Here is a 26,036-nt window from a genome sequence, read left to right on the forward strand (position 1 = left end):
CGGAAATCGAGCGGGCGTTACGTTCCGATCCTACTCCTCCACAGTGTCCAGAGGGTCGGAAGTACGTGCCGCTCGAGGTTCGCGATCGTTTGATATACTGGGCTCACACATCACCCTCCTCTGGTCATCCGGGTATTGGTCGGACAGTGCACTGCCTTAGTGGGAAGTACTGGTGGCCAACTTTAGCGAAGGACGTGAGGGTTTATGTTTCCTCCTGCTCGGTGTGTGCCCAGTGTAAGGCGCCTAGACACCTGCCCAGGGGGAAGTTACAACCCCTACCCGTTCCACAACGGCCGTGGTCTCACCTATCGGTGGATTTTGTCACGGACCTTCCCCCTTCCCAGGGGAACACTACGATCTTGGTCGTTGTGGATCGGTTTTCTAAAGCCTGCCGTCTCATTCCCCTGCCAGGTCTCCCTACTGCCCTACAAACTGCTGAGGCCCTGTTTACACACGTCTTCCGGCACTATGGGGTGCCTGAGGATATAGTGTCTGATCGGGGTCCCCAGTTCACCTCTAGAGTCTGGAGGGCGTTTATGGAACGTCTGGGGGTCTCGATTAGCCTTACCTCAGGTTTTCACCCCAAGAGTAATGGGCAGGTGGAGAGAGTGAACCAGAATGTGGGTAGGTTTCTGAGGTCGTATTGCCAGGACCGGCAAGAGGAGTGGTCGGGATATATTCCCTGGGCAGAGATAGCCCAAAACTCACTCCGTCATTCGTCCACTAACCTTACGCCTTTCCAGTGTGTGCTAGGTTATCAGCCGGTTCTGGCACCTTGGCATCAGAGCCAGACTGAAGCCCCTGCGGTGGATGAGTGGTTTCGGCGCTCGGAAGAAACTTGGAACGCTGCGCATGTCCATCTGCAGCGGGCTATCAGGCCGCAAAAGGCGAGCGCCGATCGCCAACGCAGTGAGGCTCCGGGGTATGCACCGGGAGATCGGGTCTGGCTCTCGACCCGAAACCTGCCCCTTCGCCTGCCCTGCCGGAAGCTGGGTCGGCGGTTTGTGGGGCCATTTAAAGTCCTGAGGAGACTGAACGAGGTATGCTATAGGTTACAACTGCCCATTAATTACCGCATTAACCCCTCGTTCCATGTGTCTCTCCTCAGGCCGGTGGTGGCTGGTCCACTCCAGGAGAGTGAGGTACGAGAGGCTCCTCCGCCCCCGTTGGACATCGAGGGGGCTCCGGCGTACTCAGTCCGTTCCATCTTGGATTCGAGGCGTCGGACGGGGGGCCTGCAGTATCTCGTGGAGTGGGAGGGGTACGGTCCAGAGGAACGGTACTGGGTCCCCAGGAGGGACATCCTAGATCCCTCCATGTTGAGGGACTTCCACCGGAGTCATCCGACTCGCCCTGCTCCGTGTCCTCCTGGCCGTCCCCGAGGCCGGGGTCGGCGCACGGCTGGGGCCGCGCGTCAAGGGGGGGGGTACTGTCACGGAATCAGCCGAGGCTGCTCCTCCTCCTTGCTCGGGCAGGCTTCGGCGTTCGTCGTCCCCGGAGTACTAGCTGCCACCGATCTATGTTTCTGTGTTTGACTTGTTTTGTCTTGATTGTGTACACCTGTTTCCTATTATGTTGTATTGTATTCCCTATTTAATCCTCTGTCGTTCATTGTGTGTTTTATGTGATTGTTCTCGTCATTTTCGGCAGTTGCTAGTGTGCGGGTATTCCCCTCCCTGTTTGGAGGTTGTTTTGTATGCTGGTTACTTTGTTAGTAAAGTATCGTTTCCAGTAGCTCGGTGTCCTGCGTTTGACTTCGCCTACCGCATTCACGTCGACCATGAAGCATCTATAGTGAGCTCCAAAAGTATTTAGAAAGTGACACACATTTTGTTGTTTTGGCTCAGTACTCCAGCACTTTGGATTTGAAATGATACAATGACTATGGGGTCGAAGTGCAGACTGTCAGCTTTAATTTGAGGGTATTTTCATCGTGCACTTTTTGTACATAGTCCCCCCATTTCAGAGGACCAAAGTATTGGGACAAATTGACTTATGTGTGTTAAAGTAGTCATGAATAATGATGAGTGAGAAAGTTACAGAGGCATAAATATCATACCATAAGTGAATTTGTCCCAATAGTTTCGGCCCCCTAAAATGGGGGGACTATGTACAAAAAGTGCTGTAATTTCTAAACGGTTCAGCTGATATGGATGAAAATACCTTCATAGTCATTGTATCATTTCAAATCCAAAGTGCTGGAGTACAGAGCCAAAACAACAAAACATTTGTCACTGTCCCAATATGTTTGGAGCTCACTGTATATGGAGAATCACAGCTGCTATGTGGTGTTTGCCATGAATATGTTAATGACCATATACAGTATACTGTAGCTCCCATCAATAGGAAGTAGTGTATCACATGACATGGGTTTGAGAGTGTATGTTTTCATGTGGATCCCCATGTTTGGAGTGTTTGTCTTGGGTTGTTTCCATGAGTATCCCAGGGTATGTGTCTGTGTGTGTGTGCGTTCGTTCATGCGTGTGCGTGGTGTTTATGAAGGGGTAGGCACAAGGAGTGTGAGGGGCGCTGGTTTGAAATTGATCCGGCTTCCTGCATGCATGTAATAACACAGCAGTTGGATGGCGGCCAAGGGGATTTAGACCTGCAGGCACTTCCAAAGGAGACCCCCCAGCAAGCTTTGAACACGAGAATACACACAGTGCTTGTATTAAAGATGCGTTATAAAGGTTTTGTATAATTTCAGGCAGTAGTTTTGAAAGTTGCGCTCACAAGCCAAAATGGATTGTGTACAATGGCATCCATTTTGTATGATATGTTACATCCTGCAATTTTTTAAATAATGTTTCCTGCAATTTGTATGATATGTTATGAATTCAAATTCGCACAATATGTTACGAATCTGTAAGTGCTTAAGATCCTGTTCAATCTCTTTAACTCTGCCTCTCTCACTGTCTATCTTTCAGGAGGCCTTTGTTGAGCTCTATGACAGACAGAGGGACTCTGTGTTCTGTTCGTGGCCGTCCATCAAGACTGTCTTTGGCCTGGCTGCACTGGGGGCCGCAAGTCTTACCATCGGAGCTTACCTTACACAGAAGTGAAGGGGGGGAGAGAGTCTCTCTCTCTCTCTCTCTCTCTCTCTCTCTCTCTCTCTCTCTCTCTCTTTCTCTCTCTCTCTCTCTCTTCTCTCTCTCTTCTCTCTCTCTCTCTCTCTCTCTCTCTCTCTCTCTTCAAAGCTTCTCTCCCCGTTCTCCAAAAAACCTCCCTCTTCCTCACCCTTCACTTAAAAAACAAAGCCACAAATAAAACAACAGCAGGAAACGGAGAAAATATATAATGAAAGTCGTGCCATTTAACTGTAATCACAAAGAGTTTGGAGAGACAACTGAGGGCTTGAAAAGAGACGAGAGGAAGGGAGGGTTGCTGTCATTTTTGTTCTGCCTGCTTCAGTACTAGTTGTAGCATGAAACCTTTGTCTGCTCGTGTAGCATGTGTGGGTAAGGCAAAAGAAAGCATAGACACTTAGAAAACGGGTTCCAAAATGGTTCTTCGGCTGTCCCCATAGGATAACCCTTTTTGGTTTCAGGTAGAACCCTTTGGGGTTCCATGTAGAACCCTCTGTGGAAAGGATTCTACATGAAACCCAGAAGGGTTCTACCTGGAACCACAAATTGTTATTCTATGGGGACAGCCGAATAACCCTTTTAGGTTCTAGATAGCACCTTTTTTTCTGAGAGTGTATTACACCGAGGCCTCCCCAGAACTACTTATTAAAAGGAGTGCAAGGACATTGATGATTCAACCGCTTGCACCAATGAGGAAGTAGGCAGCCACGGTGATGGCCCCGCCCCTGGTTGTTAGGGCGAGGAGCCCTGTTTAAACTGTGTGGACCCCCTTCAAAGGACTTCCTCCACACAACAGCTGCTCTGAATGTATAATGGAAGGAGCTCGCTACTAACCAGCACGGTGTGTCTGTCCACCACCGCTTCTACACCGCAATATACCAGGATACCAGGAGCATCACTGAACTCTGAAAACACAGAACTGTTAGTTACACACACAAGCTCTGACAACATGTCTTCTAGGCACCACAGACGCAGCTTGCTCTGCAGAGATCTTAGAGAGATCTGCTGGACAGTGCAGTAGAGTCACTTTTTTGCATTTGACCCATATGAAATGTAATAAGAGAAAGATCGAGGGAGGTATTGAAGAGAGGATAGAGGGAGGTATTGAAGAGAGGATAGAGGGAGGTATTGAAGACAGCCCAAACCCCTGTTTGATCAGATGTTACTGACAGAAAGTGAAAAATATTATTCCACCTAGCTGGGTTTCTGGCTTAGTCGAGATCAGAGGGGGATCGAGGGATAGCGGTAGATACAGAGAAAGAGAAAGTGTGAGTGACAAAAAGCGAAAGAAGAGCGAAAGTCATGGAATGAGCAGCAATGTGAATACGGACAAAAAGAGATAAAGGAATTGGGGTCAAACATAAGATGTGGATTCATTCCACAGGTTCAGTGACAGTGAGCCTCCCTCTCCAGAGGCTCCTCTACAGCCTGTTCTAAGATCTCTCATCTGGAGGAAGAACTGTGTCCCAGAATGGCATGGATCCGTTTGGCCTCATGTCACTCCCTCACCATCAGCATTTCAGATGTCTCTGAACTGCATCTCTCTCTCTCTCGCTCTCTCTCTCTCTCTCGCTCTGACCAGAACCTCACCCACCCAAGCCACTGCTGAAAGGGGACTGATCCAAGCCGCCAAATCTCCCAGAACATGTCCTCCAGCTGCTGCTGAGCTCTGATCTATGGGACAAAGAGGCCCCACATACCCCCCCCCCCCCAGACTACGCTAATGGTTGATTCCACATTTAGGAGGACCTCCCAGTGTGCACCTCTCTCAGTATCTCGAACCGTAGCAGACTCTAACATGGGATACCCAACAACAAAAATCCCTATTGGACACAAAGACGCTCTACTGTGTTGGAGTGGTGTCCATTGTATTCCCAGTAACTGAGATATTTGAGCCTCCTTGCTGCGAGGCTGCCACTGCAATGGCACAGATCACAACAATAATTTCCCACAATGCTTTAGGTGTTTGTCTAGCGTTGGAGATTACATTACCTTCTTGGAAAGGCTTACTATCCATAATATTTACTATTTTGCTCTCTCTTTCACACACACACGTTTATATAGATAAGTATGTGTAGAGAGCATGTTGTTAACTCATCGCAATGATTTCTCTCACCAAAAATCTCTCTCTTTGTTCTGGCCTTCTTTTATCAATGCAAAACATATGTCGTCTGAAGTTTTCACAGAATGAATATTCACTATGTATACCCATATTTATATCAGAATAGGGCAAATGTTACACATACCAACTTATGATTTGTATTTATTGAGAGGTACCAGAACACAGATATTTAAATCATAGATGAGATGAAAAGTTAACATCATGGAGAAACTCAAATGTCTTGAGAAATTGTATCTCGTTATTTTTAACGGAGCCACACTGTAACAATACACTATTTGGGGCTGCTATTGTATCTACAGTAGAGTAACATTGAATAGTGACTTTCTGTGTAAGACATGTTGATATTGGCTTAACACTGCTGTACTGTATAGTCCTGATTTAGCTTAACTCACAGCTTCAACCTGCCACACAGATACATTATTGTTATAGAAAGCTGTAAACCAAAGTGAACCTGTAAGTAGCGTTGTGTTAATAAGCTGTAGCATGAAGAGATAAACACATGCCAATTCACTTTCACTTCTTTTAAATATTGTCGGAGTGAGATTTTGAAGGCTTTTTGGGGAAGGGTTGTTGTAAAGACAATGTCTGGCAACCTATTCCCTTTATAGTGCACTACTTTTGACCAGGGACCAAAGGGCTCCATAGTATAGTAGTGCACTATGTCAGGAATAGGGTGCTATTTGGGACACAGTAAATATTAACCTGCTTGGTGTTGTTCATAACATTTCAGTAGATACTGTAGCACCCAACTGGACGTGTTAACCTGTGCTTTATTGATATACATGTATGTATGATCATTGTTAACATAATTATTAATTCCCTCTCAAGCTTATGTAGTGACAGAAAAGTATCCACATCTTGTGCTTTTGACCTGCTAGATTCTATCATCATAACCAAGGGCACTATTATTTTTCTATTATAACAGAGGTGAATCCCCCTGCTCATGATAAACCCTCAAGTGACATGTACATATGAAAATATGAAAACAGAAATGAGTATGACATTTTTTTCAGAAGTATAGTTTTGTCCAGACCTTTGGATAATAAGTCATTAACTGACTTGTTCATAAATCAAATATGTGTAAAGGTTTGTATGTGAGGAGGAATCATTTGAAGTATAAAGTCATTCTCATATTCCCTTCTGTGATTCTGTTTAAATTAATGTAGCCTACATGACACCATGCTTATAGTGTTGTAAATATAATCCTCAACCTGTGGCACTTAAGAGGTGAAATCAAATGCGTTACCATTGTTTACTGCTATGTATGTATCCACAATAAGCTAGATGGGATCATGCGGTTCCCAATAAACCACATCTTTCCTGCAGTTTGAGTTTGCAGTTTGTGATGTGTGTTTTCTGCATGTGGTCTGGTATTGTTTTGGGTGGTGATATACAGCACGTTCTACTCAAAATAAAATTATTCATATTTGTAAGATTGGGTTGTGTTATATTGTATTTATGGAAAAATTATGGACACCAATATTGATCTCAAATATGTCATCCATCATGTCTGTGGGTTCGTTTCCCACGGGGGGCCAGTATGAAAAATGTATGCACTCACTAACTGTAAGTCGCTCTGGATAAGAGCGTCTGCTAAATGACTAAAATGTAAATACTACATAGAGAGAATGACAGAGAGAGGGATTGAGAGAGAGAGACTTATCAGAATTGTGATCATAGTGCTTTTCCCCATCTGTGTGGCTGTGTGCTGCTTTCTAGTCAGTCCATACGGGTGGCTGGGTCGACATGGCTGTCTGAGACCGACAGCCTCCTATTCTAATGAGCTCTGCAGAGGAACAGCAGCTGCACCCTACAAGACATCAAAGCCCTCCCCACCGAAACAGAGTTTCTCAGCCCTCGCCCTCTCCGACTGCAGATAAATGCAACGTGTAAAAACCAAATGCCCCAAGGTCTGGTTTTTACACCCTCTCCCCTCCTCATTCATATCACACCGGTCTTCAAAGGCCAGGGATGTGTGCTGCTTCACAGAATTTGTGAAAAGCATGATGCAGTAAAACTAATGCTAGAGAGAGAGTGAAAGAGAGAGAGGGAAAGAGATCCCTGAGGAGAGGAACAGAGTGAAGTTCATTTGAGTTTGAGCCCCTCTCAAGCCCTTCTCTCCATACATATAAAATACATGAACGCTTCGAAGAAGGAGAATTTTAAAATCACCCTTACACTTTCAAGGGAACGTCCAGTGTGTGTGTGTGTGTGTGTGTGTGTGTGTGTGATAAGCAGTCAGATTAGACGGAGGCCAGTAAGACAATAAGCCCTCCTGCTTTAGAGCTTCAAGATGTTGGAGAGATTTCTCCCTCACTGCGGATCCAAGACCAGTATCATGAAATACTAGTTTTTACCTTTGCAGTAGATCCAGGAGATCACAGTACCATTCTTACCCTACATACAGACTGACAGCCTACTGCCTGTTTATCCTGCCTGTGAATACAGTGCATTCGGAAAGTATTCAGACCCCTTGTCTTTTTCCACATATTGTTACGTTACAGCCTTATTCTGAAATTGATTCAATAAATGTTTTATTCACCAATCTACACACAATACCCCATAATGACTAAGACATTTAGAAAATTTTGCATATGTATTAAAAATACAAAACAGAAATACCTTATTTACATAAGTATTCAGACCCTTCGCTATGAGACTCGAAATTGAGCTCAATTTCCATTGATCATCCTTGAGATGTTTCTACAACGTGATTGGAGCCAACCTGTGGTAAATTCAATTGATTGGACATGATTTGGAAAGGCCTGTCTATATAAGGTCCCACAGTTGACAGTGCATGTCAGAGCAAAAACCAAGCCATGAGGTCGAAGGAATTGTCCGTAGAGCTCCGAGACAGGATTGTGTTGAGGCACAGATCTGGGGAAGGGTACCAAAAAATGTATGCAGCATTGAAAGTCACCAAGAACACAGTGGCCTCAATCATTCTTAAACAGAAGAAGTTTGCGACCACCAAGACTCTGGCCGCCCGGCCAAACTGAGCAATCGGGGGAGAAGGGCCTTCGTCAGGGAGGTGACCAAGAACCCGATGGTCACTCTGACAGAGCTCCAGAGTTCCTCTGTGGAGATGGGAGTACCTACCAGAAGGTGCAGCACTCCACCAATCAGGCCTTTATGGTAGAGTGGCCAGTTGGAAGCCACTCCTCAGTAAAAGGCACATGACAGCACGCTTGGAGTTTGCCAAAAGACACCTAAAGGACTCTCAGACCATGAGAAACAAGATTCTATGGTCTGATGAAACCAAGACTGAACTCTTTGGCCTGAATGCCAGGCGTCGCGTCTGGAGGAAACCTGGTACCATCCCTACAGTGAAGCATGGTGGTGGCAGCATCATGCTGTGGGGATGTTTTTCAGCACCAGGGACTGGGAGACTAGTCAGTATCGAGGGAAAGATGAACGGAGCAAAGTACAGAGAGATCCTTGATGAAAACCTGCTCCAGAGCGCTCAGGACCTCAGACTGGGGCGAAGGTTCACCTTCCAATACGACAACGACCCTAAGAACACAGCCAAGTCAACGCAGGAGTGGCTTCGGAACAAGTCTCTGAATGTCCTTGAGTGGACCAGCCAGAGCCCCGACTTGAACCCGATCGAACATCTCTGGAGAGACCTGAAAATAGCTGTGCAGCGACGCTCCCCATCCAACCTGACAGAGCTTAAGAGGATCTGCAGAGAAGAATGGGAGAAACTCCCTAAATACAGGTGTGCCAAGCTTGTAGCGTCATACCCAAGAAGACTCGAGGCTGTAATCGCTGCCAAAAGTGCATCAACAAATTACTGAGTAAATGGTCGGAATACTTACATAAATATTTCATTTCAGTTTTTATTTTTAATACATTTGCAAAAATTCATAAAAACCTGCTTTTGCTTTGTCATTATGGGGTATTGTGTGTAGATTGATGAGGGGAAAAAACGAATCAATTTTAGAATAAGGCTGTAACGTAACAAAATGTGGAAAAAGTCAAGGGGTCTGAATACTTTCCGAATGCACTGTATATGGAATATATCATGTCTATAAATAAATATTATTTTGTTGGTGAATTTGGAGCAGAATGAGCAAAATATCTGGTGTCATGGGTGCTATGAAATGACATTCTACTGACCTTCACAGTCTGTCTATCTATCATACAATCACATGGTGGTACCGACTAATACTGCTTGTATTAGACTGTCACCTTGTGGCTGGTGTTCAGAAATGCTTGGGAAGGCTTGGGAAGGTCAATACTGTTTTCTGAGGAACTCTACCATTTACTTGAAAGCTGATGTAGAACAGCTTTTGAGGGAGATGTTTGTTGGTCTGTGTGTAGCTTGATGACATTTTGTTTCCTTTAAATATTCTAATTATAGAAGCAACTCCCTAATGTGTAAACAATTTCAATTTGTCATTGGAGCACTCCAATAGTTTCTAGCATGGAACTTCGAAAGAGGAGAGGGAGAAAACACTAACTTCCATTGGTATTCTCGGAGCCTCACAGACTAAATTTACTTAACCTGCCATCTAAGTTAAGAGTACCCTCAGAACTTGACATGATGGTCAATCTTAGAACAGGTGCAGATATGCCTGCAGTGCAGCTCTTAACCACTAGTCAGTGGCAGTGTTCAGTGTAGATAATGATTATCATCAAAAGCATTTTAGCCATGTCTGTCAAAAAAGGTCTATTAGAGAAGCGCATAAAAATGTGTTATACTGTATGAAGGTAAATAATGAAATGTGTATGGCGGTCATAAAAAGATTACATCAATAAATGCATTCAGGATGATCATAATATCAAATTGATTTACCCAAACACTTAATTTGGGTTCCCTGCTAACGCACATTAAAACAGTTAAATGTTCCATATGGTGGTGCAAATCTACCGTAAAAAAATAACACATGCAATAAACACATTACATAAAAATACATTCATTGTCATTGTTTATTTTTCTGCATTCAGAAAAATAGAAAAGTAAAGAACATTGATAACTGTTATAGTGTCGTTTCTCATGCTTGCACATGTACAGTACATCTTGTTCTGAATAGACATCTTTATTTAGATTGGCTTATATTGCCTCAATAGATTTACAAAAATAATATTAAAACTGCAGTTATTTTAACATGATTTCTTTAAAGTTACATAAAAATAAAGCTTTCCCTGGCACTTTTCCTGAAAACTTTCTTATTTACAGCGAAACAATAGAGATGAGTTTTGTCAGAGTTGTATTCTCTGGCCACAGCACAGGAGCCTAGTTAAGAGCAGTTCAGAATCCACCATTTTGCTTTCTATGGTTTTGATATCTGTGGGTTACAGATGGAAGTGATCCATGGCTCAAGTGCATAAAGTGGGCAAAATATTTGGCTCTCAATCACAACCCAGGGGTTATCAAGAATGAATACAAAAATATATATATATATACACATACTGCTCAAAAAAATAAAGGGAACACTTAAACAACACAATGTAACTCCAAGTCAATCACACTTCTGTGAAATCAAACTGTCCACTTAGGAAGCAACACTGATTGACAATAAATTTCACATGCTGTTGTGCAAATGGAATAGACAACAGGTGGAAATTATAGGCAAATAGCAAGACACCCCCAATAAAGGACTGGTTTTGCAGATGGTGACCACAGACCACTTCTCAGTTCCTATGCTTCCTGGCTGATGTCTTGGTCACTTTTGAATGCTGGCGGTGCTTTCACTCTAGTGGTAGCATGAGACGGAGGCTACAACCCACACAAGTGGCTCAGGTAGTGCAGCTCATCCAGGATGACACATCAATGCGAGCTGTGGCAAGAAGGTTTGCTGTGTCTGTCAGCGTAGTGTCCAGAGCATGGAGGCACTACCAGGAGACAGGCCAGTACATCAGGAGATGTGGAGGAGGCCATAGGAGGGCAACAACCCAGCAGCAGGACTGCTACCTTCGCCTTTGTGCAAGGAGGAGCAGGAGGAGCACTGCCAGAGCCCTGCAAAATGACCTCCAGCAGGCCACAAATGTGCATGTGTCTGCTCAAACGGTCAGAAACAGACTCCATGAGGGTGGTATGAGGGCCCGACGTCCACAGGTGGGGGTTGTGCTTACAGCCCAACACCGTGCAGGACGTTTGGCATTTGCCAGAGAACACCAAGATTGGCAAATTCGCCACTGGCGCCTGTGCTCTTCACAGATGAAAGCAGGTTCACACTGAGCACGTGACAGTAGTGACAGAGTCTGGAGACGCTGTGGAGAACGTTCTGCTGCCTGCAACATCCTCCAGCATGACCGGTTTGGCGGTGGGTCAGTCATGGTGTGGGGTGGCATTTCTTTGGGGGGCCGCACAGCCCTCCATGTGCTCGCCAGAGGTAGCCTGACTGCCATTAGGTACCGAGATGAGATCCTCAGACCCCTTGTGAGACCATATGCTGGTGCGGTTGGCCCTGGGTTCCTCCTAATACAAGACAATGCTAGACCTCATGTGGCTGGAGTGTGTCAGCAGTTCCTGCAAGAGGAAGGCATTGATGCTATGGACTGGCCCGCCCGTTCCCCAGACCTGAATCCAATTGAGCACATCTGGGACATCATGTCTCGCTCCATCCACCAACAGACTGTCCAGGAGTTGGCGGATGCTTTGGTCCAGGTCTGGGAGGAGATCCCTCAGGAGACCATCCGCCACCTCATCAGGAGCATGCCCAGGCATTGTAGGGAGGTCATACAGGCACGTGGAGGCCACACACACTACTGAGCCTCATTTTGACTTGTTTTAAGGACATTACATCAAAGTTGGATCAGCCTGTAGTGTGGTTTTCCACTTTAATTTTGAGGGTGTCTCCAAATCCAGACCTCCATGGGTTGATACATTTGATTTCCATTGATAATTATTGTGTGATTTTGTTGTCAGCACATTCAACTATGTAAAGAAAAATGTATTTAATAAGATTATTTCATTCATTCAGATCTAGGATGTGTTATTTTAGTGTTCCCTTTATTTTTTTGAGCAGTGTATATATATATAAATAAAGCCTTTTTCCTGTTCTGTCTCTCTTCACAGCATATTACTCATACAAATAAAACCCCTCCAAAAATAACAAGGTAAAGCATGAACACCTGCCATTTCTCCTTCAGGTTAAATGAGAACACATTTTTGACAATATCTTGCTTGTTCTTCAAGAACACCTTGTTGTGATGTTTTATGGTTAGAGAATGGTGTTTGCTTCCATGGTGAGGGGCGGGGCAAGCAAAAGGCACTGTCACTAAGGATTGGACAAAGAGACTACATATGGACCCTAAAAGGGGTGTGGACAACAACATGTGGCTTATCATAGACCATGCTATAACATAGCCACTTTTGATACTAAAGTGAAGAATGCAATAATATGTTCTAAATGGTCTGTTTTTGACAGCATATAGACTGACGTTATTTACCCAACCATCACTTTTCGTGGTCCAGTACGTTCCAGCTCCACCGATACAAACAGGTTATTATTTCCCGTGGGGAATATAGACACATGCTTGTGTGTATCATCAAGTAAGATGCTTTGACCAGATCTGTCAATCTACTTGTTCCTTGAAGGTTTGAAACTACCCAGAGTGACTAGGCACTGTTAACACGACAGAGCAACATGATACAGAGACAAACACCAAAACATACATAGCCCTCATATACATAGATAACCACAGTCTCCAGACTGGCTCAGCCCCACAGTGAATCAAGTCCAGTTCCATTCAGACAGAGAGATGCTGGTCCTCCAGCATTAAAGCCATTTACCTCCCAGTAGCAGTCCAATCCAGTCCAGCCCTTTGGTTTCAAAGTCTAGTGCATCAACATGAAGGGCTCTGGGCCCCATGTCTAGAACCAAAAGAAGTCCAGTTAACTGCCAAAATAAAGGAAACACCAATATATTAATAGGCCATTGGGCCACCACGAGCCGCCAGGCATAGATTCTACAAGTGTCTGGAATTATATTGGAGGGATGCGACAATTTTTCCATAATTTTGTGTTTTCTTAATGGTGGTGGAAAACACTATCTCAGGCACCACTCCAGAATCTCCCATAAGTGTTAAATTGGGTTGACATCTGGTGACAGACACACACACACTATCAACTCCCCATGCCTCTTTGAGACCCCTCTTTCAAAGTCACTGAGCTCTCTTCTTTTAGCTATGGTACCAAAATAATGGCCAACTGTGCATTTTTATACATGACCCTAAGCATGATGGGATGTCAATTGTTTAATTAACTCAGGAACCACACTTGGGTAGAAGCACCTGCTTTCAATATACTTTGTATCCCTAAGTGTTTCCTTTATTTTAGCAGCTACCTGTAGAATACAAGTTCTATATTTTAGAACAGCCTCTGTGATTCCAGCTGCAGTAGACCCCCCTCTCACTCCAGGAGGCCCTCCTCTCTGCAGGCATCTAGGGAAGGGGAGAACAGACATGTGAGGTAAGGACACAAGAATACATCCCACTAGCCTGGTCCCAGATCTGTTTGTGCTGGCATTACAATGACCATAGGTGTTGGCTATTGCAACAGATCTAGGACCAGGCTAATGTCCAACATAACAATAGTAGGCTTATTTGCTTCAGGGAGATAGGTTTCATTCACGCTCACGTCTCACATCTGAGTTGATGAGTCTTGCTCACTGCAGTTTTCAATCTGGGAACTGATGCACCAGCAAATTCAAAATGCAATTTTTAAATGCATTATAACTGCACCAGCAAAGGCATTTCCTTCCAAAGCACAAACATGCAAACTTGTTATCTTACATTATTCCACATTCTTCCTCATTATTCAAAACTATAAGCAGACAGACAAAATACCAAGACAACAAAGAAAGGCTACCAAGCATATGGTAGTAAGATGTTGACATGAACATTCTTCTATTAGAATCTGAGGGTAGCACGAGAGGACAAGACATGGTCCTGAGTCAGACACACAGCCAAGCCCACACCGTCACGCGCTGGCATACAGGACGGCTCAAAGGCACGGGCAGCCTGGCATCAAGCCCATGCCATCCGCATGTGGGTGCCAACCAGCAAAGGCCTGAGTGTGTGTTAGTGTCCTACCTGTGTGAGGTGCGCGAGGCAGGACAGGACAGGGCAGGACAGGGCAGGGTGGGGAGGGAGCTCAGGGTCCAAGTGTAGTATTAGGAGGGGGTTAGGAATGCTGAGCGTCTATACCTGCTGGGCTGAGCACCAAGGCCTGCAGGATGTCAGACAGGGAGATGATGCCCTCGATGGCCGAGCGCTCATCCACCACTACCAACCGATGGACCTGACACACACACACACACACACACACACACACACACACACACACACACAGAGAGAGAAAGAGAAAAGGAGAGGAAGAGAGGGACAGTGGGCATTTTGTGTCTGTGTTGAGTTTGCACGTTATTGCTTGTGTTGTTGGTGTGTTGAATTCATGTGTGTATGTGTGTGTTTGAACTCACCTCTGCTTTGACAATCTTGTCCACAATAGTCTCCAGTGTATCCAGCTTGTGGCATTGCATGACCCCCTCAAAGTACTGGCAGCGATGCCTCAGAGCCTGGGTCACTGTGATGTCTAGGTTATTATACGTCTTCTCTGCTGCCAGGTTCTATACATGATACATAGACACACTCATATGGATGGCTTTTTGAAGGAAAACATTCACACAATATATTGTTGAGGGAGAAGTAACATGAATACCAAGCTGTATTTCCAAAATCACAACTTACTATGACATCAAATTTGGAGTAAATATCCACCACTTTCCCTGTCAGGAGATTGAAACATAACCAGAGTTGAACTGAATCTCAATCGATCAAATTTACCTGTATAGTATATTTTAACAACAGTTGTCACAAAGTGTTTTACAGTAACACGTACCAGATACGTCCACCACAGGCAGGGCAGACACCCTCCTCTCTACGAAGATCTGCAGGGCCTTGATGATGGGTGTGTCAGGGTGGATGAAGGCTATGTTCTTGTAGGTGCCGATGCCCAGCTCTCCTAGAGTCTGCTTCATAAAGGCCGGCTTGGGCATCTCACGCACCTGGAACACATAGGATAAAATATAACACCGATCCATCTATCTATCTATCTACAGTTGAAGTCGGAAGTTTACATACACCTTAGCCAAATACATTTAAACTCAGTTTTTCACAATTCCTGACATTTAATCCTAGTAAAAATTCCCTGTCTTAGGTCAGTTAGGATCACCACTTTATTTTAAGAATGTGAAATGTCAGAATAATTGTAGAGAATGATTTCTTTCAGCTTTTATTTATTTCATCACATTCCCAGTGGGTCAGAAGTTTACATACACTCAATTAGTATTTGGTAGCATTGCCTTTAAATTGTTTAACTTGGGTCAAATTTTTTTGGTAGCCTTCCACAAGCTTCCCACAATAGGTTGGGTGAATTTTGGCCCATTCCTCCTGACAAAGCTGGTGTAATTGAGTCAGGTTTGTAGGCCTCCTTGCTCGCACACGCTTTTTCAGTTCTGCCCACAAATTTTCTATAGGATTGAGGTCAGGGCTTTGTGATGGCCACTCCAATACCTTGACTTTGTTGTCCTTAAGTCATTTTGCCACAACTTTGGAAGTATGCTTGGGGTCATTGTCCATTTGGAAGACCCATTTGCAACCAAGCTTTAACTTCCTGACTGATGTCTTGAGATGTTGCTTCAATATATCCACATAATTTTCCTTCCTCATGATGCCATCTATTTTGTGAAGTGCACCAGACCCTCCTGCAGCAAAGCACCCCCACAGCATGATGCTGCCACCCCTGTGTGTCACGATTGGGATGGTGTTCTTCGGCTTGCAAGCCCACCCCCTTTATCCTCCAAACATAACAATAGTCATTATGGCCAAAGTTCTATTTTTGTTTCATCAGACCAGATCCAAAAAGTACGATCATTGTCCCCATGTGCAGTTGCAAACCGTAGTCTGGCTTTTTTATGGCGGTTTTGGAGCAGTACTTCTTCCTTGCTGAGCAGCCTTTCAGGTAATGTCGATATAGGACTCGTTCTACTGTGGATATAGATACTTTTGTACCGGTTTCCTCCAGCATCTTCACAAGGTCCTTTGCTCATGTTCTGGGATTGATTTGCACTTTTCACACCAAAGTACGTTCATCTCTAGGAGACAGAACGCGTCTCCTTCCTGAGCGGTATGACGGCTGCGTGGTCCCATGGTGTTTATACTTGCATACTATTGTTTGTACCGATGAACGTGGTACCTTCAGGCGTTTGGAAATTGCTCCCAAGGATGAACCAGACTTGTGGAAGTGTACACATTTATTTTCTGAGGTCTTGGCTGATTTCTTTTGATTTTCCCATGATGTCAAGCAAAGAGGCACTGAGTTTGAAGGTAGGCCTTGAAATACATCCACAGGTACACCTCCAATTGACTCAAATGATGTCAATTAGCCTATCAGAAGCTTCTAAAGCCATGACATCATTTTCTGGAATTTTCCAAGCTGTTTAAAGGCACAGTCAACTTAGTGTATGTAAACTTCTGACCCACTGGAATTGTGATACAGTGAATTATAAGTGAAATAATCTGTCTGTAAACAATTGTTGGAAAAATTACTTGTGTCATGCACAAAGTAGATGTCCTAAACGACTTGCCAAAACTATAGTTTGTTAACAAGAAATGTGTGGAGTGGTTGAAAAACAAGTTTTAATTACTCCAACCTAAGTGTATGTAAACTTCCGACTTCAACTGTACCTTAAAAAAAAGGTATGGGCGTGGATCAGAAAACCAGAGTGTCTGGCGTGACCACATTTGTCTCATGCAGCATGACACATCTCCTTCGCATAGAGTTGATCAGGCTGTTGATTGTGGCCTGTGGAATGTTGTCCCACTCCTCTTCAATGGCTGTGCGAAGTTGCTGGATATTGGCAGGAACTGGAACACGCTGTCGTGCATGTCGATCCAGAGCATCCCAAACATGCTCAATGGGTGACATGCCTGGTGAGTATGCAGGCTATGGAAGAACTGGGTCATTTTCAGCTTCCAGGAATAGTGTACAGATCCTTGCGACATGGGGCCGTGCATTATCAAGCTGAAACATGAGGTGAAAGCGGCGGATGACTGGTACGACAAATGGGCCTCAGGACATCGTCACGGTATCTCTGGGCATTCAAATTGCATATTGATAAAATGCAATTGTGTTCATTTCTCGTAGCTTATGCTACAGGCAATTCTCTAAAACAATGTTGGAGGTAGCTTATGGTAGAGAAATTAACATTCAATTATCAGGCAACAGCTCTGGTGGACATTCCTGCAGTCAGCATGTCAAATGCACGCTACCTCAAATCTTGAGACATCTGTGGCATTGTGTTGTGTGACAAATCTGCACATTTTAGAGTGGCCTTTTATTGTCCCCAGCATAAGGTGCACCTGTGTAATGATAATGCTGTTTAATAGGCTTATTGATATGCTACACCTGTCAGGTGGATGAATTATCTTGGCAAATGAGAAATGCTCACTAACAGGGATGTAAACACATTTGTGCGCAAAATTTGACAGAAATAAGCTTTTTGTGCGTATGGAAAATCTCTGGGATCTTTTATTTCAGCTCATGAAACCAACACTTAACATGTACGTTTATAATTTTGTTCAGTGTACATATTGGAACCATCCTACTGATCGCATTCACACTTCTCCAGAAGTTGCATTGCATGTGTGCCATGAACGTTCTCACCATAAAACCAGGACAGTGAATCAGGTTTGGTTTAAAAAATAAACAAATCTACAACAAATATATATATAAAATGTAATGATATCATAAAATCGCCATCATAAAAAAAGACAATGCATTGCTGTTGAACCAGGTCTTAGGTCTCTCTTTATGTAGTGTTGTGGTGTCTCTTGTCGTGATGTGTGTTTTGTCCTATATATATATATTTTTTTTATCCCAGCTCTGTCCCCGCAGGAGACCTTTTGCCTTTTGGTAGGCTGTCATTGTAAATAAGAATTTGTTCTTAACTGACTTGCCTAGTTAAAACAAGTTTAAATAAAATAAATAAAAATAAAACCAGCCTTCGTTATAGTAGGACTAGGGTAAGGGTAGCCTACGGAGGGCTTGGGTTTAAAAAATATGAAATGGAAAACAATTGTTACAGGAACATTTCTTGTAAATACTTGTTTCATGATGGGCATGGATACATGTAGCCAACATCACGGAGGGGTTTTACGCAGGTCCAAAGCATGGCTAAAGTAATGTAGGCCTGCCTACAATACTTAGATAAAAAGGGAATGTCAGCTCACTGTTTTGCTCCTCTCAAAGCTTTGGTGATTAAGATAAATTTCCAAGCGGTCTCATGACGACCCAAACACTATCGACGATCTTGACGAGCATACTTGATTACATTGGGCAGGACAAAAATAAAACAGACTTCATTGAGAGGCGGGGAGGCTATGCTTGGTTTCTAATGAAAAACGAAATGAAAAAGTGTTTTATGTTTCAAAATACGAAGTATACAGGCACCAAATCACATCTTGTTCCATGCACATATGGGCAGTGTGCGTCACGGCTGGATAGGCTGCGTTTCCGCTGTCAAAATTCATACCATAACCAACTGCGTTACCGCTAAAACCAGCTTTTGGTTGGTCTTAAATATCCCTACTAGCGCTGCCTGAAATTAGCACTTTGGATCATGTTTTTAAGGACACGCCTCAAATATTTCCACCCCTCCCATCTGAGCGCAAGCGTGCTGATGTTAGACAGTTAAATTGCCGTACCTGGCATTAGGGCTGGAAAATGCCAGCGCACCAGTTTTTACATGACCAAATTACAAACTAACGTGCGTTTGACACTAGCGCTGCATTAACACCAGCCGAAAATAGAGCACATGGTTTTAGACTTACAAAGAGCTGTAGGAACTTGAGGATCCTCTTGTGTGTGAGGATGTAAAGTGGGTTCCCCGTCACAGGGTCGATGACAGGCAGCCGGTGGATCTTGTTTTTGATGAGGGAATACACTGCATCAAATATGCTGCAAAGACAGACGTAAAGCACAAATGAAAATAAAAGTATGTTATTTTCTTTGCATCTATGTACAGTTGAAGTCAGAAGTTTACATACACCTTAGCCAAATACATTTAAACTCAGTTTTTCACAATTCCTGACATTTAATCCTAGTAAAAATTCCCTGTCTTAGGACAGTTAGGATCACCACTTTATTTTAAGAATGTGAAATGTCAGAATAATTTTAGAGAGAATGATTTCTTTCAGCTTTTATTTCTTTCATCACATTCCCAGTGGGTCAGAAGTTTACATACACTCAATTAGTATTTGGTAGCATTGCCTTTAAATTGTTTAACTTGGGTCAAACGTTTTGGGTAGCCTTCCACAAGCTTCCCACAATAGGTTGGGTGAATTTTGGCCCATTCCTCCTGACAGAGCTGGTGTAACTGAGTCAGGTTTGTAGGCCTCCTTGCTCGCACACACTTTTTCAGTTCTGCCCACACATTTTCTATAGGATTGAGGGCAGGGCTTTGTGATGGCCACTCCAATACCTTGACTTTGTTGTCCTTAAGCCATTTTGCCACAACTTTGGAAGTATGCTTGGGGTAATTGTCCATTTGGAAGACCCATTTGCGACCAAGCTTTAACTTCCTGACTGATGTCTTGAGATGTTGCTTCAATATATCCACATAATTTTCCTTCCACATGATGCCATCTATTTTGTGAAGTGCACCAGTCCCTCCTGCAGCAAAGCACCCCCACAGCATGATGCTGCCACCCCCGTGCTTCACGGTTGGGATGGTGTTCTTCGGCTTGCAAGCCCACCCTTTTTCCTCCAAACATAACGATGGTCATTATGGCCGAACAGATCTATTTTTGTTTCATCAGACCAGAGGACATTTCTCCAAAAAGTACGATCTTTGTCCCCATGTGCAGTTACAAACTGTAGTCTGGTTTTTTTATGGCGGCTTTGGAGCAGTGGCTTCTTCCTTGCTGAGCGGCCTTTCAGGTTATGTCGATATAGGACTCGTTTTACTGTGGATATAGATACTTTTGTACCTGTTTCCTCCAGCATCTTCACAAGGTCCTTTGCTGCTGTTCTGGGATTTATTTGCACTTTTCGCACTGAAGTACGTTCATCTCTAGGAGACAGAATGCGTCTCCTTCCTGTGTGGTATGACGGCTGCGTGGTCCCATGGTTTTATACTTGCGTACTATTATTTGTACAGATGAACGTGGTACCTTCAGGCGTTTGGAAATTGCTCCCAAGGATGAACCAGACTTGTGAAGGTCTACAATTTCTTTTCTGAGGTCTTGGCTGATTTCTTTTGATTTTCCAATGATGTTAAGCAACGAGGCACTGAGTTTGAAGGTAGGCCTTGAAACACATCCTCAGGTACACCTCCAATTGACTCAAATTATGTCAATTAGCCTATCAGAAGCTTCTAAAGCCATAAAATCATTTTCTGGAACTTTCCAAGCTGTTTAAAGGCACATTCAACTTAGTGTATGTAAACTTCTGACCCACTGGAATTGAGATACAGTGAATTATAAGTGAAATAATCTGTCTGTAAACAATTGTTGGAAAAATGACTTGTGTCATGCACAAAGTAGATTTCCTAACCGACTTGCCAAAACTATAGTTTGTTAACAATACATTTGCGGAGTTGTTGAAAAACTAGTTTTAATGACTCCAACCTAAGTGTATGTAAACTTCCGACATCAACTGTATATTCAAGACAGATACACACGCTCTTACACACATTCATAACTGTATAATAACCATTGTTATGAGAACGTACCTTGATTCAGGTGATATGTTCACTAAAGGCTTGAATGTCTCTTGCAAATATACTTCTGTGGAGAGAGAAAATATTGTGAGTTAAATGTTCTGTACATGTAATTTATTGTCATCATTTAAACAAAAGCTTTTTACATACCTCTCCATGTCTCAAGCTTATGATCTTCCAACTCATATATTTGCACCTATAAACAATAAAACTATATTGATATCTAAAGAATAAACTACAGAAATCCAACATAGGATTTTGATGGTGAACAAATATTTTGCTAATTAGTTCATCCACTCAAACTTACCAACGGTGACTTGTAGTATCTGTGTAGTATGATGATGAAGTCTGTGATTGTCAACATTCCTGAAATGAGAAGAAATGTAAGCCTATAGATAATAGAATGACTAACAATTGTCATAGAGCCGTCATAAAGCATTAGGTTGCTAACTGTCTTCTCGCCAACAAACCATGCTCCACTGGCCATGGCTAGTACCATTCATTTCAACAAATCTACCAGCATGTACGTACACTACCGTTCAAAAGTTTGGGGTCACTTAGAAATTTCCTTGTTTTCGAAAGAAAAGCAATTTTTTTGTCCATTAAAATAACATCAAATTGATCAGAAATACAGTATAGACATTGTTAATGCTGTAAATGGCTATTGTAGCTGGAAATGGCTGATTTTTAATGGAATATCTACATAGGTGTACAGAGGCCCATTATCAGCAACTATCAGTCCTGTGTTCCAATGGCACGTTGTGTTTGCTAATCCAGGTTTATCATTTTAAAAGGCTAATTGAAAACATTAGAAAACCCTTTTGCAATTATGCTAGCACAGCTGAAAACTGTTGTGCTGATTAAATAAGCAATAAAACTGGCCTTCTTGAGACTAGTTGAGTATCTGGAGCATCAGCAATTGTGGGTTCGATTACAGGCTCAAAATGGCCAGAAACAAATAACTTTCTTCTGAAACTCGTCAGCCAGTTTGCGCTGTTCTGTGAAGGGATTAGTCAAATCAAATCACATTTTATTTGACACATGCACCAAATACAATAGGTGTAGACATTAACGTGAAATGCTTACTTACAGCCCTTAACCAACAATGCATTATTATGATTTTTTTTAATAAAAAAGTAAAATAAAACGACAACAAAAAAGTGTTGGGAAAAAAAGAGCAGAAGTAAAATAAAATAACAGTAGGGAGGCTATATACAGGGGGGTACCGGTACAGAGTCAATGTGCGGGGGCACCGGCTAGTTGAGGTAGTTGAGATAATATGTACATGTGGGTAGAGTTAAAGTGACAGAGTAGCAGCAGCGTAAAAAGATGGGGTGGGGGTGGGAGGGGCAGTGCAAATAGTCCGGGTAGCCATGATTAACTGTTTAGGAGTCTTATGGCTTGGGGGTAGAAGCTGTTGAGAAGCCTTTTGGACCTAGACTTGGCGCTCTGGTACCGCTTGCCGTGCGGTAGCAGAGAGAACAGTCTATGACTAGGGTGGCTGGAGTCTGACAATTTTGAGGGCCTTCCTCTGACACTGCCTGGTATAGACGTCCTGGATGGCAGGAAGCTTGGCCCCAGTGATGTACTGGGCCGTACGCACTACCCTCTGTAGTGCCTTGCGGTCGGAGGCCGAGCAGTTGCCATACCAGGTGGTGATGCAACCAGTCAGGATGCTCTCGATGGTGCAGCTGTAGAACTTTTTGAGGATCTGAGGACCCATGCCAAATATTTTCAGTCTCCTGAGGGGGAATAGGCTTTGTCGTGCCCTCTTCACAACGGTCTTGGGTGTGTTTGGACCATGATAGTTCGTTGGTGATGTGGACAACAAGGAACTTGAAGCTCTCAACCTGTTCCACTACAGCCCCGTCGATGAGAATGGGGGCGTGCTCAGTCCTCTTTTTTTCCCTGTAGTCCACAATCATCTCCTTTGTCTTGGTCACGTTGAGGGAGAGGTTGTTATCCTGGCACCACATGGCCAGGTCTCTGACCTCCTCCCTATAGGCTGTCTCATCGTTGTCGGTGATCAGGCCTAACACTGTTGTGTCGTCGGCAAACTTAATGATGGTGTTGGAGTCGTGCCTGGCCATGCAGTCATGGGTGAACAGGGAGTACAGGAGGGGACTGAGCACGCACCCCTGAGGGGCCCCCGTGTTGAGGATCAGCGTGGCAGATGTGTTGTTATCTACCCTTACCACCTGGGGGCGGCCCGTCAGGAAGTCCAGGATCCAGTTGCAGAGGGAGGTGTTTAGTCCCAGGATCCTTAGCTTAGTGATGAGCTTTGAGGGCACTATGGTGTTGAACGCTGAGCTGTAGTCAATGAATAGCATTCTCACGTAGGTGTTCCACTTGTCCAGGTGGGAAAGGGCAGTGTGGAGTGCAATAGCGATTGCATCATCTGTGGATCTGTTGGGGCGGTATGCAAATTGGAGTGGGTCTAGGGTTTCTGGTATAAAATGTTGATGTGAGCCATGACCAGCCTTTCAAAGCACTTCATGGCTACAGACGTCAGTGCTACGGGTCGGTAATCATTTAGGCAGGTTATCTTAGTGTCCTTGGGCACGGGGACGGTGGTCTGCTTGAAACATGTTGGTATTACAGACTCAGTCAGGGACATGTTGAAAATGTCAGTGAAGACACTTGCCAGTTGGTCAGCACATGCTCGGAGTACACGTCCTGGTAATCCGTCTGGCCCTGCGGCCTTGTGAATGTTGACCTGCTTAAAAGTCTTACTCACATCGGCTACGGAGAGCGTGATCACATAGTCATCCGGAACAGCTGGTGCTCTCATGCATGCTTCAGTGTTGCTTGCCTCGAAGCGAGCATAGAAGTGGTTTAGCTCGTCTGTTAGGCTTGTGTCACTGGGCAGCTCGCGGCTGTGCTTCCCTTTGTAGTCTGTAATAGTTTTCAAGCCCTGCCACATCCGACGAGCGTCAGAGACGGTGTAGTACGATTAAATCTTAGTCCTGTATTGACACTTTGCCTGTTTGATGGTTCGTTGGAGGGCATAGCGGGATTTCTTATAAGCGTCCGGGTTAGAGTCCCGCTCCTTGAAAGCGGCAGCTCTACCCTTTAGCTCAGTGCGAATGTTGCCTGTAATCCATGGCTTCTGGTTGGGGTATGTACGTACGGTCACTGTGGGGACGACGTCATCGATGCACTTATTGATGAAGCCAGTGACTGATGTGGTGTACTCCTCAATGCTATCTGAAGAATCTCGGAACATGTTCCAGTCTGTGCTAGCAAAACAGTCCTGTAGCTTAGCATCTGCGTCATCTGACCACTTTTTTATTAACCGAGTCACTGGTGCTTCCTGCTTTAGTTTTTGCTTATAAGCAGGAATCAGGAAGATAGAGTTATGGTCAGATTTGCCAAATGGAGGGCGAGGGAGAGCTTTGTATGCGTCTCTGTGTGTGGAGTAAAGGTGGTCTAGAGTTTTTTTTTCCTGTGGTTGCACATTTAACATGCTGGTAGAAATTAGGTAGAACGGATTTAAGTTTCCCTGCATTAAAGTCCCCGGCCACTAGGAGCGCTGCCCCTGTTTACTTATGGCCTTATACAGCTAATTGAGTGCAATCTTAATGCCAGCATTGGTTTGTGGTGGTAAATAGGCAGCTATGAAAAATATAGATGAAAACTCTCTTGGTAAATAGTGTGGTCTACAGCTTATCATATGATACTCTACCTCAGGCGAGCAAAACCTAGAGACTTCCTTAGTATTTGATTTTGTGCACCAGCTGTTGTTTACAAATATACACAGACCGCCACCCCTTGTCTTACCGGAGTCAGCCGTTCTATCCTGCCAATGTAGCGTATATCCCATCAGCTGTATGTTGTCCATGTCGTCGTTCAGCCACGACTCGGTGAAACATAAGATATTACAGTTTTTAATGTCCAGTTGGTAGGATAACCGTAATCTTAGGTCATCTAATTTATTTTCAAATGATTGAACATTGGCTAATAGGTTTGATTTAATTGCTCGCCGTCGGATCCTTACAAGGCACCCCGACCTACGTCCACGATATCTGTCTCTTTCTCCAGCGAATGACGGGGATTTGGGCCTTGTCGGGTGTCTGTAGGATATCCTTCGCGTCCGACTCGCTGAAGAAAAAATCTTCGTCCAATACGAGGTGAGTAATCGCTGTGCTTATATCTAGAAGCTCTTTTTGGTTATAAGAGTCTATGGCAGAAACATTATTTACAGAATAAATTACAAATAACGCGAAAAAACACACGATAGTACAATTGGTTAGAGGGCTGTAAAACGGCAGCCATCTTCTCCGGCGCCATCTCAGTACACAGCGTTGTACGAGATCTTCAGTTTCTTGGTAATTTCTCGCATGGAATCGCCTTCATTTCTCAGAACAAGAATAGACTGACGAGTTTCAGAAGAAAGTTATTTGTTTCTGGCCATTTTGAGCCTGTAATCGAACCCACAATTGGTGATGCTCCAGATACTCAACTAGTCTCAAGAAGGCCAGTTTTATTGCTTCTTTAATCAGCACAACAGTTTTCAGCTGTGCTAACATAATTGCAAAATGGTTTTCTAATGATCAATTAGCCTTTTCCTTTTAAAATGATAAACTTGGATTAGCAAACACAACGTGCAATTGGAACACAGGACTGATGGTTGCTGATAACGGGCCTCTGTACGCCTATGTAGATATTCCATAAAAAGATCAGCCGTTTCCAGCTACAATAGCCATTTACAACATTAACAATGTCTACACTGTTTTTCTGATCAATTTGATGTTATTTTAAATGGACAAAAAAGTTGCTTTTCTTTCGAAAACAATGACATTTCTATGTGACCCCAAACTTTTGAACGGTAGTGTATGTACAACAAAATGTTGAATAGTTTAAGAATGCATTCATTGGTGGATATACGTGTTTTACATTTCATGTGAATGTATGTCATACTACACAAAGGGTGTGTCTTACCCACAAAACACTGCCTCTCTGAATCCCATAGTGGGGCAGCACGCACCCCGTTGGCCACTAAGGCAAAGAACGCCTTCTTTACCTGTGAAAAATGATTATAATCCGAGAACAAAAAAACATATGGCAAGGTATTGATGGTATTGCACATCTTGTAAAATG

General features: G+C 43.8%; 2 protein-coding genes across 3 annotated transcripts in view; one reads left to right on the forward strand and one right to left on the reverse strand.

Annotated features, from left to right (window-relative positions):
* LOC311098957 (apoptosis regulator Bcl-2-like) overlaps positions 1 to 6,633 on the forward strand; it is a 59,061-nt gene extending 52,428 nt beyond the window's left edge. The window contains exon 2 of one of the 2 annotated variants that reach the window (XM_084139522.1): positions 2,928 to 6,633. In XM_084139522.1, coding sequence (XP_083995648.1) covers positions 2,928 to 3,062 — 135 coding nt within the window. In that variant the 3' untranslated portion in view covers positions 3,063 to 6,633. The remainder of the gene's footprint in view (positions 1 to 2,927) is intronic. The other variant, XM_084139523.1, reaches the window with a different exon arrangement.
* A 5,430-nt stretch (positions 6,634 to 12,063) lies between these two features.
* The window catches only part of LOC311099094 (5'-AMP-activated protein kinase subunit gamma-1-like), a 56,521-nt gene continuing 42,548 nt past the window's right edge, over positions 12,064 to 26,036 (reverse strand). The window contains exons 7-15 of the mRNA XM_084139725.1: positions 25,878 to 25,959; positions 21,244 to 21,302; positions 21,087 to 21,132; positions 20,949 to 21,003; positions 19,048 to 19,174; positions 15,056 to 15,221; positions 14,905 to 14,942; positions 14,637 to 14,783; positions 12,064 to 14,458 (exon numbers count right to left, since the gene is read on the reverse strand). Of these exons, the coding sequence (XP_083995851.1) occupies positions 14,342 to 14,458; positions 14,637 to 14,783; positions 14,905 to 14,942; positions 15,056 to 15,221; positions 19,048 to 19,174; positions 20,949 to 21,003; positions 21,087 to 21,132; positions 21,244 to 21,302; positions 25,878 to 25,959 (837 nt within the window). The 3' untranslated portion in view covers positions 12,064 to 14,341. The remainder of the gene's footprint in view (positions 14,459 to 14,636; positions 14,784 to 14,904; positions 14,943 to 15,055; positions 15,222 to 19,047; positions 19,175 to 20,948; positions 21,004 to 21,086; positions 21,133 to 21,243; positions 21,303 to 25,877; positions 25,960 to 26,036) is intronic.

The sequence above is a fragment of the Coregonus lavaretus genome, assembly GCF_964263955.1.
Source record: "Coregonus lavaretus genome assembly, chromosome: 23".
Taxonomy (NCBI): Eukaryota; Metazoa; Chordata; class Actinopteri; order Salmoniformes; family Salmonidae; genus Coregonus; species Coregonus lavaretus.